Raw genomic sequence first — 15,926 nt, forward strand, 5'->3', positions numbered from 1 at the left:
AAAGGCTGAAAACAAAACCTTGGGAACCCAAAATGCTGTCCAAACTCAACTCGCAGACTCTTTAAACCAAAGAATTCTCAGCAAATGGAAGCACATCCATAAACTCAGAGCAAGGAGTCTTGAGGAGGGAGTGGGTTGGTTTTCTATTGGATGCTCATACACAGAAATGCTCTGAGGAATTCGAAACATGGACAAAACACACCAAGCCTTTGATCAGACCACATGGTGTTATTTTCTCGAAGCCACAGACCTCAGCCCCACGTTCCTGCACCACCTGCAGCTGTCCGTTCGTTGGGAGCAAATAGGAAGAGCCTTTAGTGAAATAGCCACATGCCCATGAAGTTCCTAAATAAACGTGTCAACAGTTTCTTCCGAAATAAAATGCTCAGTAGTTCAAGTCCTTAAAATGGTTGAGAAGTCGGTGGGGAAATGATGTGCCTGCCTGAAACATTTGGAGTGCCTGGCTGCCAACAGCTGAGACACACGTAAATAACTCACCTGGCTGTTGGTCTCCATCTATTATTGAAAAAACAAACAAACAAAAAAGGATGGTGGGGGAAACCACCAGGACAGAAATCCTCGAAAGCTTCAAACTTATTTACACTTACGAAGGCAAAACATGCTGCCCCCAAGCATGTTAGGAGGCCATGCAATGAAGTGCTCTCCCTCCCCATTTCCCTTTTCCCCATCAATCTTCCATATGTTCTCTTTTTTTAAATTTTTTTTAATTTTTAATTTTTAATTTTTTTATTGTAGTCTTCCATATGTTCTCAATTACCAGCCACCACAGTTTCGTTTAGTTGAGAGAGCAATTGCATTCATGCGTGGCATCCCCCCCCCTTTTTTTAAATTCCCCTGTTAGCAGAATTTTCAGCGAAGGGGATGGTGAGCCCATGGTTGAGAGGTCAGTGTGCACAAATGGAAAGGCTAAAATGGGAGGTGTTTCTGAACCAGATTTGCCTTGGAACAGGGGTTTCAATGGTTTATACCCAGTAGCGCTACCTTGAATATGTATTTTCATATAAAAGGCAAACTTTGGTATTTAGGCAAGGAAATGGGGTATGTCATTCGTTGACCTTTGAGACAAAGTCAAGATAAAGATCATGCATTCTTAGATCGTCACTCCCCCCACCCCCAGCCCATCTCAAGTAGAGCTCCTCACCGCTTTGGGCTATGGTATGGAGTGAGTAGGAGACTTCCACTTCTTTTTAAGGTCATTGTGTGATGAGTAAGAAATTCTTGCTTATAAAATCCTTTGGTGTGGAGAGGTCCATATTGTGGACTCCCGTGACCTTAAATGTGCTGTTTTTTTTTCCCCCCATTTTCCAAAAACAAATACTAGGGCAAGAAACTCTTAGGTGCCAACCCCAGTTCTCACTTGTAGAATGAGAGTGTCACTGTTAGAGACAGGAGCAGCAGAAGGACAAGCTGATGAGGGGATTCCGAAGCCATGAGGTGGGATTAGGTGAGGAGTTAGGTTCGGATTCATCCATTCGTTCCGAAGATACATATTATTCAGCATCCCTGTGCCAGGCACTGAACTGGGTAAAAGGGTATCCCCGATAGACAATAACTTAATGAATGGGAGGACTTCAGATTGTGCTAAGTGCCGGGCAGGAAATTAGCAAGGGATAGAGATTAATTCACACAAGGAATCAGCTTTACATCGAGTGGCAGGAAGGGGATCTGGCACATACAGTGAAATCTGAGAGCAGCCGTTGGCAATGTGAGGATGGACTATCAAGAGGAAAAGGGTCTGTGAAGGAGGGCAGCACAACACTGGACCCTGGGGCTGGGGTAAGAGGGGCTTGTGCTGTTCACAAACACGAGTGGGAGCGGAGAGAATGGGGAGCCTCGGTGTTGGGGGGGGCAAGGCTGTGAGAACACACCGTGGGGTCTTATAGCCTGAGGTGAGGCATTTTTTAATTTTGTCATCACCACCATGGAGAACCACTGAAGGGCCTGAAGCAGTGGAATGATACTATGCACTATTGGTTTTGCAAAGGTCACTTTGGGGTGCTTGATGGGAGTAAATGGAGGGGAGAGCAGAGTGGAAGGACCCACTCAGAGGCTACGGGAGTGGTCCAGAGGAGGGTCCAGGGGCCAGCACGGCTTGGGCGCAGGAAGTGGACAGAGGTTGGGACGCAGTGCCCCTCTGCCTGCTGTGTTTGTCAGAGAGGGCGTGTGGTCTCCCGTGTGCTTCTCATTTTGGAAAATAAGACCCCAGGGACTAGTGCTTGTAATAATGATTCCACAATGTATCAAAAGCATTTTCTAATATCTGACACCTATAGCATTCTCCCTGTTTTCCCTTTAGTGACTTTGAAAGTTGATTACCTGTGAATTTAGGAAGTCTGGAATTTTAACCTAAGAACCATTTGGAGGGTTCTGGTTAAAAAGGCAGATTCTTGGCCCCACTCCTTATGCTTCTGACTCGGGATGTCTAGAAGGGAGCTCAGGAATTTGCTTTGTATTGAGAACCTCAAGGAATTCAAATACAGTGTTTCAGGGGCACATTTTGGGAAACAATGTGTTAGAGCTGGCCCTGCTTCTTGCTGGAATAACATGGCAGTCTTCCAAGTCTTATCGGTTAGTTTTCAACTGAGGCAATAGTCTGGATGGGCCAGGTTGTGCTGCAGGATAAAATAATGCCCCCAATCACAGTTGCTCACAAGGAGAGGATTCACCCCCTGGGGTTTACATATCCATTCGGTGTTGGGGGTGGAGGGCTCCGTTCCCCATTGTCCTCATTCAGGATCCTAATGGCAACTCTAATGGCAACTCCACCTTCTGGAACTTTGCTGGCTGCCATGTTTGAGGGAAGAGAACATGGAGAACCTGGGACTGGCTCCTCCCTACTCTAACATGGTCACTTCCATTCATGGCTCGTTGGCCACACCTAATGTTTTAAGTCCTCTGGTGAGCTAGAAGGAGAAGCAAATGGATATCACAACCAGTGGCAATGTCTGTCTGCACCAGAGAATACAGGAGGCAAAGAATCAGGCCTATAAAAATGGTCCCGAAACTCTTGAGGAATATGGGGCATCCATGGACAGTGGAGTTATTAAAATAACATGAAAATGGTACTAAATATTTCCAAAATTGCTAAAAACTTCCTTAGAGAAATTCCTTCATCTCTATTAAGTATTTTTATATCTGCTATGGTTAAATTGAAAAATTGTTAATGCGTATTAACAGAAAATCTGATTAAAGTTTCTTTGAATATCTGATGGTTTTTGAGGACAAGGAACACCGCACAGGAATAATATATATTAACCAAGTCATGTGATGGAATTGTTAGCAGTGCACAGTCCCACCGTTTCCTGGTCCTTCGTGAGGGTGGTGGAGCTCTCATGTCTCTGTTCCAGCTCTATCAGCTGATTCACCTGCTCTACAGCCCAGAGTCGCACCACTCCTTTGCTCTGCACCTGTTTCCTCCTCTGTAAAATACAATAGAGAGGGATAGCTGATCATTAATGTCTCTCTCAGACGAACCCAGAAGCTTCAGTCCTGATGTGATCAAATGTGAGAAATAGGTTTGAGTCACTCACTGTATGGAAGAATCATAATGCAGTATCCGCAACTGTGTTTTCAGCTTCTGGGGAATGTTGCGTAGCACATCTTACCTACCACAAAGGAGTGAAAACGGCTCCCACCCTCCTAGAAGCTAAAAATTCATTACAGAATGAGTCTTAACATGTGCTTTATTAACATGGGTTTGCATTTAACTCTTGCCACTTACTGGATGTGTGCCTTTGAGAAGTTGCTCAAGCCTCAGATCTCTCATCCACAAAATTGATTCCCATTCACTTTTAAAGTTCTTGTGAGAATAAAGTGAGATAATGTGATGAAGGGCTTAACATCACATCTAAGACATACTAATAGTTGTTTCATGAATATGGAGTGAATAAAATGCCCAATTAGTGAATGAATGTATCATTATTATTATCACAGGTTTCTATGTTGTGTGCACTTGGCCACATTAAATTCTGTCCGCTTCCGACAACCTGTCACGTTTCTGGAGATTCCTTCCATTCAGAGAAGAATCTTTTTACAGACTTCATTTCTTTCCCCAACTAGAACTCTCTCAGGTGGCTGGTATGTAAAATGCCAGCCAGGGAAGTATTTGGTCCCCATCAGGCCTTGCCTGCCATCCTGCTTTCCATGACAACATGAACCCAGTCTTCTCTGAATTTTTGCTAACCCCACACCTCATTCTAATGTTCCAAAAACAGCTCTCAGTGATGTCACGGCCCTGAAGCCAAGGGAACGCACATATCAGATGACTTCCCTTCTGTCTTACAGATGAGCCAATGGAAGGAACGTTTTAGGCAGATGGGTCTGTTATTGGAGGAAGGAGTTTCAAAAGGCTTGCTGAGGCCCATCTCCCTCTGGCTTTTCCTTCTGCTGGGTTTCTGCCAAAGCAAGGGGGTGTGAGCTGAACATATGAGAGAAACCCTCCATGACGGTGACTTGTTCAGAGGCAACCATACCACCATTGAGCCTGTGGCCCTTCATAGGACAGCTCTTAGAAGCCATGTGGAAGCTAATAGAACTCTTGGTCATCTTATAGGGCTAAGTGGACAAGGCGGGTTTCACATTATCAAAATTGTGGTGAGATTCATCATCCTTTCTGAGTTAAGAATCTATTCAGTTCCTCTGGAGCATCTTTAACCTTGTTATTCCTTTCCCAGTGCATCTTCTGGGCAAAACACACCACGTCCCTCCTCAAGGACAGCAGAAAGGAGTGATGCTGATTCACCAAATTGCCAAAATGTGTTTCCTGAATGTTGAATTATGGGCAGACATTTATCTCTGTTTGCCCTTCTGAAAGTCCTTGGCAACAAAGACAGGATGTACCTCCAAAACACAGCATGCTCAAAACTGAAAGAACACTATTCTAACAACAACCTTGTATCTTTGGGACTTAGCAGGCTCTGTGTTACTCATCATGGAACAGCTGAAGTCTTTTTCTAAATTTTATTGGTTACCATTTTGGTAAGAGTGAAATTGTTGAAATTCTGAGTGTTTGAGACATGTTTGTATATACAGGCAGCAGATGAAAGTAACAAGATGAATTTAAGAGCACTTTGGTTTTAAAGTACAACACACTTTAGTCTGCCTTTCTCTGTCTTGAGCTGGGCTGTGGCAGGGGGACGGGGCAGAGCTGGAATTGCAGTTTTGAGTTCAAGTCCCATCCTGCCTCTGACTTCCCCTGGGATCTTGGTTAAGGTGCTTCACCTCCATGGAACTGAGGTTCTTCACCTGTAAAATGGGACAGTAACTACCCCCCTGGGTTCATTTGATAACACTTACAGAGTAACTAGCACAGGACTTAAAAGTGATAGGTTAAAAAAAATCTAGCCAACACTTATTAAGCATCTACTATATACTCTGGGCTGACGTGCTATGCACTGGCCCGCTCTGGGGTCACCATTCACATTATAATCTTTGGAGCTTTATGAATTATTAGGGCAGTTTTTTTTTTAACCTGGCAGAAAATAAATTGTTTTGAGGGAGGTATACCTTTTAACAATTTACACAATGGCACCATGTAAGCTAGCAAAGGCTGGGCCCATGGGCAGGACACAAATTACTAGGTAATGGGAAAAGACAACATAGAAATGCAAAAATCTCACTGGTTTATTGTTGTGTTGAGTCTTGAAAGAGCAGGAATCTGCAAGGTCAAGGAGGAAGGAAAAAGCATTCCTCACAGAATGAAAAGCTACTGAAACTCAGCAGTAGTGATTTTAAAACATGTCCATAAATTCTTGGATATTCCTTCCTTTAAAGGATGAGGTCTAACTCTCCTCTCCATGAGTGTGGGCTGTATTTAGTGACATGCTTTTAATGATCTGAACATGGCGGAGGTGTGTGACTTCAGTTATTGGATCATAAAAGGCACTGTGTCTTCCTCATTGCTTTCTCTCTTGGGTTACTCTCTTTAGAGGAAGCCAGATGCCCTGTTGTAAGGACTCTTACCACCATCACGTGATTCATCTTGGAATCTTAGATTCTCCAGCCCCAGTCAAGCCTTCAGAGGATGCAGCCCCAACTGACACGGTGTGGAGCTAATGAGATACCCTGTGCCAGAACCATCTGCATAAACCACTCCAGGATTCCTGATCCACAGAAAGGGAGGTAATAAATATTTATTGTTTTAATGCTGAGCTTTGGGGAAATTTGTTTTGCAGTAATAGATCACTAACACGGTGGCAAAAAGCTCCCAATGAAAATTTCCTCTGCTTGGAGCCTAGGGGCCTAGGGACACAGAAAATGGGGTCTAAAAGGTAAATGCCCAATATTCTCTGATAAGAAGTTAGGATTTATGCTTTCAGCAACATATTCAAGCTGGAGGATGTTTTTACATAGAGGAGTGACATGATCAGCATTATGGTATCTTTGGCATGAAATAGGATGGGAAAGGAGATTGGTTGGGGGGCCTGAGGGGCCTCCAGTTAGGAGGTTACAGGAACAATAGTTCAGGTATGAAGATGAAAGCCTGAATTAAGACAATGGCAGAGGGGGTGGATATTGGGAGGACTGTCTTAAATTTGGTGGTTTTCAGAAACAACCAGTATTTAGGGCCATCTTGTGAAATCATGCTTCACTCCACATTGTGTCAGGGGACAAGTATGCTGAACTATATGACAAGTCTGTATTCCTACCAACATGATCATCATCACACACACACACACACACACACGTGCAATGCACACATGAGATACTTTTCATGCACTAACAGAATCAGCACTTTGTAAAAAGGACTTCACAATTAGGAAATGTCTCACTCGTAGGATTTAATATTAAGCCTTTGAAACGGTCCTTTATAGAAACTCTAATTTCAAGAACAAAAAAGAAAATAATGAGCTCCCCCCTTCCATAAAGGGAACCAAAAGGCTCACATTTATCCATTGTACAAATAAGGCCATGGAGGATTAGACTGAATTACAGTGGGACACAGATTAAACATGGTTTTGAAATGCTGGAAGCTTCAGCAGAATCCATGACTAAAACAGCATTGACAGTGATATTAAATTAGCTAAGAAGTGCTCGCCTCCCAAAAAAAAACTGGTGTCCTTAGAAAAATAGCATCTATTTTTGGTATTTCAATAGCCCTAAAAAGAGACGGATATATAAATGCTAAGCCATGAATACTTCAAATGGCCACATTTCTACCCTAATGGTGAGGGAAGAATATATATATATGTATATGTGTGTGTGTGTGTGTGTGTGTGTGTATACTTATTTTAAATTAAATGAAAGAAACCTATTTTCATTCTATAATCTTGCATGCACTGTGTCATCACCACTGAAAGCTGCATTTCCAAATGTTTTTTCTGGGAAGTAGAGTTCTAGTGCAACTGGTAATTAATCAGAGAACCAGAAAGAATTCCCAAACCAGCAGAGAGAGTGTCAAGGAACCACATTTGATTTCCAGAAGGAAAAAGTTACAAACAGTTAATAGTTGGGAATCTTTATCATTTCTGCTTCTGAAAATTGCTTTTTAAACAATGTTTTCTTTTACATTGACACAGTATATGGAACTTTTGAAGCAATGTTAATCTTCAAATGACTTGATTCAATAGATAACTTGAATACTCAGCGTCCTAATAAGAGGAGATAAGATCTGTCCACTAAGAGGAATGCTGTTTCTCTTAAAGGTGAGCATCTATGTTCCTTGACGCAGAGACTGTGTGTCGTTGACCACAGCAGTCCTGTGCCTACTGTCAGGCCCAAAAAGGGGGCCACTCACCAAATGACCTGTTGAAAGAGGAGTGAACGAACGAGTGGACAAATGTATGAACACGTGTAATGCTAATGATGTTGGGCTTGTACAAATAACATTCAAAGGCAGGTCTCCGCTGTAAGAACTCTTAAGTATTTACCACTGAAGGTCTTGCGGAAGATGTGAAAAATTCTGATGTTTAAGAAAAGGTAAAAATACCACAAGTGTGAACTAAGTAAAGACAAGGCAGCATATTTTAGGAACCTTGACAAACTATTTTAGCAAAAGCACACTGCTATCTATCGCTGTTCCGAATAACTGTGATATGGTGAAAGTAATTTAATGAAAACATGTTCCTTTGAGGCTACCAAAAATCTGCTTCTGGCTCACAGTCCAAAGTTAAACTTTTCATGGCAGGTGCAAAGAAAAGGACAAAGAGAAACCACCACCATTAGTGCCTGCACCAGAGCTATTTATTAGCGTAACGTTTTCTTTTTTCTTAAAGATTTCATAACAACTGAAGTATATACAAAGTCTTACAGCATTTACACCATAAAAAGTTCCCCATTCGCTGATAAAGTCTAAGGTAGTGTGGCTGAGAACTTCAGAGCATGAGTACGGAGGAATGAAGCAGACCGCTACACGTTTTTACCTCTCAGCTACCACACACCACTGTCAGCTGGTCCACAGCTAACGACCCACCTGCAAGACAGGTCACTGGGGAAAACGGGAACGAGTCGATATGGAGCACTAGAGACCAAAGGGTGGAAAAGCATCATGTTTCTACAGTTTCCTAGAGCTGTAGCAAAGGTCCACAGCCTGAGAGAATAACATACGCCAGACAACACGATCGCACTGCTCAGATATGGTTCAGCTACGAAAGGTATTCGCTTTTGAATGGGAGGCTCTATACCGATATGGCTGGTGTTTCCATTTGTGTTCATGTCTTCGGATAGCTCACCCCTGCACAAGCCCCACTCCCCTCTCCCAAATAAATCAACAACACAGGGAGGGAAGGAGAGAGGGAAGAGAGTCAGCATAGAATTAGTTCTTGATAAAAAAACAAACAACTTTTTTTTTTATAAAGACATTTAGTATCAGCTTTAGGATGGCCATTCCCGTCAAAAGATTAATAGGAGAAATTTCGGAATCAACCCAAATCAGAGAACAACATCAACAAAACCCCCAACCCCCAAACTCCTAGATTTAATCACCTTCATTGTTTCTGATTGTCTTTCCTTGGGGTATTACACAGAAGCACCAACATTTACACACTTAATCGGACACAAAACGTAGCACTATTGCCCCAACCCTTACTTTAGTAGTGGCAGGAGAATTCCAATACGCAAATGATTAACATCAGGCTCACCGCTTTCTTCCTCAGAAAACCCAGCGTGGTTCTCTATCTTAGGTCAGTCACTGTATCTGTTTGGTAGCAGATCCCATTGATTTTTTTCCCCATTGTTTCGGGCTCACACGTAGGCAAATTGGCTTTTTATTTCAAAAAGATTCTACTCTTAACCTAAAAGCCAATTGATAAAACTTTTAATTAAGACACAAGAGCGCGGGATATAAAAACACAAGAACCACATAAATATTGAAGAAGTTGTATACCGTTTTTCGTGTAAACAGTTTTGCTTAAGATCGAAGCCCTAATCGGATTCTGGCCTGAAACTCTTGGCAGATGGCGTTGTGTTCAGCCAGGCTCTGCAGCGATGGTTCACGTGGAAGCCAGGTCAGTCCCCATGTTGACAGGCATGCAACTTGGAAACATTGCACAACAAGCAACACAAAGAGAGTGGAGAAGCTCACAACCTTCACGACTGCGGATGCACAGAGACCCACCCCTCCCTCCTTTGCACGCACTTTGTCTTACACGTGGGAGACCTTCTGTGACTCTCTAGCTTGTTTGATACTATATAACCACTTGATGATCCTAGCATTTCTTTCGATGGCAGAAATGCCATATGGCACCCGGTCATTGGCACTGTCATCATTTCTAAGGTCACTGTTACTGTCCTGAGACTGTTCGCAATCTGAGCTGATCATGCTTGCGCTGCGGAAGTTGAGGGAGATGATGTCGGAATTAGCCCTTGCAAAGTTTTCCATTCCAAGGTTTTCCAGCTCTTCGGGGTCCAGTCCGCAGTAGTTAAAAAACCTCTCCACGTCTGCGTCCACGCGGAAATACCTGTCACTCAAGTCCGACTTAGACCTCTGGAGCGAGGGTCTCCGGCTGACTCCGCAGGCTGGTTCCACCGGGTCGGCTTCAGGGGACTTCACGGTGGCCATGGCCGCGACCTTGGGTTTGGGAGGCAGGGGAGGGGCGGAGCTACTGCAGGGGATCGCTTTTAGGGGCTTCACACTGGTCACTTTGCGTATGTCCGAGGAGCTGTGGGAGACGTGGAGGAAGGACTCGGCCGACTGCTCCAGCAGCCTCCTGCCCACGTGGGAGCCGCCTTCCTGCGGGCTGCCGCGGCCCTGCGTGGGGTACACCTTCAGGGACTCTGCGAAGGAGTGCCGGTGCAGGTCGGTGGAGTCTGGCCGGTGGGACGGCCAGTTCCGGGAGCTGTGCTTGTGCCCCGAGCCCGAGCTGGAGCCTTCGGAGCTGTTGATGATGTTTTTTAGGATCTCGAGCTTCAGGTTCTCCCTCTGCACGCCACTCTCGGTCTTGGCGTGGCTGCCGAACACCCGCAGCGTGGGGCTGCCCAGGGCGCGCTTGGCGGCCGGGCACACGGGGGGCTTGGCCAGCACAGCCGGCTTCACGGGCTCCTGCTTGGCGTTGATGACCTCCTGACTCTTGACATACTTGGCCTTGTCCGCTTCCAGCCTCTCCACGGCGCTGAGTCTTTTGGGGTTGGGCTCGGCCTGCCTGCGAAAGTAGTCGGGCCCTTTGTTGAGGATGCGCAGGGGGACTGCCGAGGTGAAGGTGCCCGCGGGGCTGACCGGCTTCACCATGCTACCTGTCTGTAGGGTCTCCGTGGGCATGGTGGGTGGTCTCTCCCCGGCAGCCGTGTTGGATTCTGGTCTGGGCGCCTCCGGATGCGCTGAATAGACACATGTACATGAAGCACAAAGGGCAGCGGACGGAGCCTGGAACCTGGGTGTCAGCAGCAGCAGCGGCGCCTCATCTCACAGCTCATTAACTCGCACCGGGCCTCTAATTCACTTTCCCCCTTTCCAAAAGGCCACAAGCCACAAGTTCCTTTAATCTGCTTAGCTGCCTCCTTTCTTCTCCCCGAAGGATGTGGGAGTCTCCTCCAGGTCTTTGTGCTCAACTGCAGGCAGAGCTGAAACACACAACAACCAACCGCGGGTTAGGATGGGCGAGTGACATCACGGCTGTAGCAACAGAGAAAGCCCGCGGCGCCCCCGCCTCCGCCGGGCCGCTCGCCGCCCTCCGGCCCCGGGCCGCTGCTGGGCGGCGATTCCCGGGGTCCCGGAGCGCGCCCGCAGTTGGACGCGGGTGCTCGGGGGACGGAGAGGGGCTGAGCTTACCCACGCGTGGGCTCTTGCAGCCGCCTCCCCATTGGTGAGATCCGCCCCTTGATCACGCCCGGTTGGCATTCCTTGTATCAAACCCAGGAAATCCTGGCTGAATGTGGAAATGCGGGTTTGGCAGAGCCGCGTTCCCAGTTCACTGAAGGCCCCTGGGTCCCTACGAATCCGGCATCTGCTTTAGGCTACGCAGCGGTGAATTAGAATATGTCTCTTTCTCAATGAAGCAAAACTTCTGATTTCTTACTACCCAATGTCTCTCTCGGTAACATCTGAAACGAGCACTTCTTTAACTCTTCAAAAACTGAAAATGTTGGCAAGAAAGCACACTGGCAGCAAAGATGAAAAAATTTTTTAAAAAGCGTGTTTCAGTTATCTTAACTTTTGCCAGCCAATATATTTGAAAACACTTTCTCCTGAAAACTGAGACTATGTATGAAGTTCCTCCCGTTAACTACAAGCTTGTTTTTTTAATTCAACAAGAAAACTAGAAAAACCTCTAGATTAACCTTGTAACTAGATAATTTGAGTATAAGTGCGCCATGATTTTTCACACTTAATGAGCAGAAATCGAAAGTTTCTCTGTGGTATGTATTTCCCCAAATCCCCTAGGGAACTAAGAATACAATCTCAAGAGGTCAATCATATCTAAATATGTTACTTTAGAGAAAATTGGTATAATAGTTAATTATTCGTGGACTTATTATTCACGGCTTTCTGAACAATTTGACCACCCCCTTCCTCAACCAAAACCACTATAAGGAAACTTTATCAATACTCCCAATATAAATCCACAGGCCATCTTTCTACTTAGTACACAATATATGTAGCATTTTTCTAAGGACAACTCCTCTCTCTGCCTGTTACTACTGGCAGAGAATATTTTTGAAGACACCAGGATCCCAAAGTAACTGGTTACAGACTTTTTCAGCATCTTTGGTTATACTTAGGAATATTAAGGGTAATGTATTCAGCTAACACCAAATAACTAATTTATAAAATAGAGTGGTATTACTATAAAATCATCTGCTCTCATAGTAAGAAAATGAAGTGTCTATTAAGAACAAGGTTGGAGGTGGGGGAAGGGAAGCCTGATCGTTCTCCTTTATCATCTTTTAAAAACTTAATCTCAGGGGCGCCTCGGTGGCTCAGTCATTAAGCATCTGCCTTCGGCTCAGGTCTCTGGGTCCTAGGATAGAGCCTGGCATCCATCGGGCTCCCTGCTCCGCAGGAAGCCTGCTTCTCCCTCTCCCACTCCCCCTGCTTGTGTTCCCTCTCTCGCTATGTCTCTCTGTCAAATAAATAAATAAAATCTTAAAAAAAAAAAAAACACAAAAAACCTTAATCTCAAATACACCCATCACCATGTTTTGTTAAAAGACAATTTTGGTAATCTGCAAAAGGATTTGTTCTAATAAAAATATTTTCCGATGCGAGATCTGAGAAGCCCCAAGGCAATTCCTACATAATGACTTCCTTTAATTGTGCAGTTCTATTATGATACTTCAATTTAGTTGAAAAAGCCACCTCCTTCCCCCCTCTCATGAAGATTAAGTGAGACTGTTTCTCTGAACAAATTTTGAATCAAATGCCGGAGGGGAGTAGCAAGTTCTCTGTGGAGCCTTCTGCATTTCTTCATCCACCACCCTGGGTCCACCTGACTGGGAAGGTGAACTGGGGGCCCCTTCACTAAGAACAGGGAGCAGAGCCTGGGCTCAGAGGCAACCCCACTGGTTCTTTCCAGAGTGCTTGAGAGAGGGTTGCCCCACCATTGCCAGGCCGTTTCTCCCCAGCGTGTGTAACATCTCCAGCTCCAGCTTCACATCTGGGGCTTCCAAATGTGTCCACAGATAGGACAGTGATAGTACATTTGGGGGCAGAGTGAAGGACGGGCCTGAGATTTGTGCCCATCAGCTTTGTGCTTAAGGACCAAAAGCAAACCTCCCGCAAGGCAAGTGGGAAGGTGGCCCAGTGGGTGGTAGGTGACAGGGCTCATACCCCTTTCTCCTGGGGCCTCCTCTCCTCACCTGCGATATGAAGTGCTTGGATGAGATTCCCAAGATCCTTTCTCCCTCTAAATCATGTGGTTCTGAGGAGCTAAAAATGAATGAGCTATTTCCAATTTCAAAATGGCATCTGGGACTACTGGCCCGTGACCGCACTATGGTTCCTGCATTTACTGTTCTTAGGGAAAATATCCTCTGAATGATGAGTTGTCCTGATCATCTAATGTGAACTGGCTTTAAAGCCCATGGTGGCCTGCATGACTATCTTCCCTTCTAATTCCATCATACAAGGACCAGAGAAGCCCAAATATCTACATTGCCACCGACCCGACTTTGCAGCATGCCCTGTCTGTGACCGCGGGCTCTGGGGCCATTGGAACACTAAATAAGAATCGTTACTCTCAACTCCCAAGACTGACGGACACCGGTCTATTTAGCAGGGCGCACACCTCAGGAAGCTCACTGGCCTGCTTTCACACTGTTTGATTTCTTCCTCGAAAAAAAGGTGTGAAAATGGGTAAATGGAGGCAGATGCCCTCAGAAGGGCTCCTGCAGGCACACCCATTTGCTCCAAGCCATCTAACCTTGGGGAGCAGTTTCTAGAACAAAACCAGTGTGAAAGGATTATGTGAGAAAGGCAGCGATTATAACCACTTTCCACTTCATTTCCTTTTTTTCCGCCCCTCCCCTCTCTCCTCTGTCATTCCCAATTGCCCTAGTAATTTTCAACACACTCATACATATACATGACCACGTTTGGAGTTTAAAAGTTTTAATTTGAACTCTTTGGAGAGGACAAGAAAAAGCATCTTCCTGGAAGAATCGAGAGCAGAAGACAATGCTGCAGGAACAGGTCGGGTGCTAGAGGACCTGTTTTAGCCAACAAACTATACCTACTTCCAACAAAACGAAGGTGCCTTAGGCTGCTCCTTCTCCTAGTACTTCTATAATCCCTAACTTCTGTCCTTTTACTTTTCAATGCTTCAACAGTGTGGGCTGGGACAGAGATGTATATTCCCAGAGTTCTGTAGTGTAGACTTTGTTACAACGTGGACCAAGTACAGTTGAAAAGACAAATCACATGGTAGGTGACACACCTGGAAACCTGGGGCTACGTCTCGACATCATTAATGTGACAACCACGAACTGTGCTCAGGGAGCACCGCGGCACGTGACCCCCTTCCCGCTGACACAGCCCTGTCACCTACCCCTGACACCTGGGCAGACGCCTCAGGTGTGGCCAGGAGAGGCTGCTGTTTCCTCATCTTGCTCCAGGAAAGGAAAATTAGCTCTCAGCTGCATAGGATTACACAAACCACAGTCATCATACAGTCCTGCTTGATCCCTGACTTATGGCTAAGAAGAGGGAACATATAAGCTGGAGGGAGAGAGAAAGGTCCACTCGCAAACTATTGGGCTACATTCGACCCCGTTGAATAACCATTTGAACATTTTGTGAAAGTCTAAAATGAACTGGAGAATAAAGCTTGGCAGAGTCGAGGTATAAAACGGTCCGTTGAACCAGGGCACATGTGAACTCCACCGCGATCTGGCCTGCTGCCTCCTCCCCGATGGAGAATCGGGGCTAGAGGGGTCATGCTATCTGTGTGGGAGCCCTGCTCTGGCCAGGGAGGACTGAAGCAGCATACCAGTCAGGGACAGAGGGCCCAGAAACAAACGATGCCTCCCACTCACTTTGGCAGTGTTTCTCCAACTTGAATGTGCCCTCGACTCCCTGGGGATGTCCTTGATAAACGCAGGGTTCTGAAGTAGGTTTGGGGTGGGGCCCGAGCTTCTGCGTTTCTCGCAGATCCCAGGTGATGCCCAGGAAGCTGGTCCAACCTTTGAGTGGCCAGGGGCAAGGGAAGGAAGGCCGAGGCTGTACTAGGGAGCATCAGGTTAGAGGTGAAACACCTCTGGCACAGAGGAAAACCAACCAGGCTTTCTTGTCTCGTAAATGAATAAAAGTCCGGGGCTTTGGGGGCACGGAAACAGCAACCAGAGAATTCAAAACTTATAAAACCAAAGTGGCCTGAACCTACCTTCAAATCGGCCAGCTACTCACAGGGGATGCTAGGTAAAGACTAGAACTGTGACACTGGGGAGACCCAGCGCGCTAGGACTAACTAAGAGCATTTGCAACCCTGAAGGCAGTTAGGGAGAGAAAATGAGCCTCGAAACATATGCTTGATACGAAAAATGCTTAAAGGCAAAGTTCCTAGAATCCAGGTACCACGCGCCTCAACCTCTGAGGTCGGGCTGATCATGGGCGACTGTGGCCTGTGTGAGGGGGCCTCTAGCTAAGCGCTGCTATGGGAACTGCCATTCACTGTGGAAGCAGCAAGTCCAGATCTCTGCAGAAACTCTCCGATTATAAATTCAACTTGTGAAACGCTGTGGGCCAAGTGCTTCTGGTAAGTAAAAAGAAGGAGACAGTTAATGCCTAATTGGGCTTTAAATTTTAAGTAGGAAGAAAGCACTGCAGTTAGAGCGAGGACCCTGGGATTGAACACAGTCCTAGACCCAACCATCGAAGTTTCTTCAATATGTGAAGACTGGCCATTTCCCACATACCTTACGGCCCAGAAAAGGTGGTAATATTGCTGTCAAGGGGGGGTCCTAATTCAATTTCCAATCACTGAGCATCTCAGCGTCATGACCTTATCTATGAAAATTGAATGTGTTGAATTCGGTGA

At 45.7% G+C, this 15,926-nt stretch overlaps 1 protein-coding gene across 1 annotated transcript; it reads right to left on the reverse strand.

Moving 5' to 3' along the window:
- Positions 1 to 9,601: 9,601 nt before the first annotated feature.
- FAM110B (family with sequence similarity 110 member B) lies at positions 9,602 to 11,010 on the reverse strand. Its single transcript, XM_028108936.2, has one exon. It carries the CDS (start codon positions 10,712 to 10,714, stop codon positions 9,602 to 9,604), a length of 1,113 nt encoding a protein of 370 aa, XP_027964737.1. The 5' UTR covers positions 10,715 to 11,010.
- Between the last annotated feature and the right edge of the window lie 4,916 nt (positions 11,011 to 15,926).

Source organism: Eumetopias jubatus, unplaced genomic scaffold (assembly GCF_037043125.1).
Source record: "Eumetopias jubatus isolate StellerSeaLion01/CBP00866 unplaced genomic scaffold, mEumJub1_p1.0 scaffold_4, whole genome shotgun sequence".
NCBI lineage: Eukaryota > Metazoa > Chordata > Mammalia > Carnivora > Otariidae > Eumetopias > Eumetopias jubatus.

Excerpts from the sequence above, each read along its gene's own strand:
- FAM110B (XM_028108936.2), bottom strand. The coding sequence starts at position 10,714 with ATGCCCACGGAGACCCTACAGACAGGTAGCATGGTGAAGCCGGTCAGC.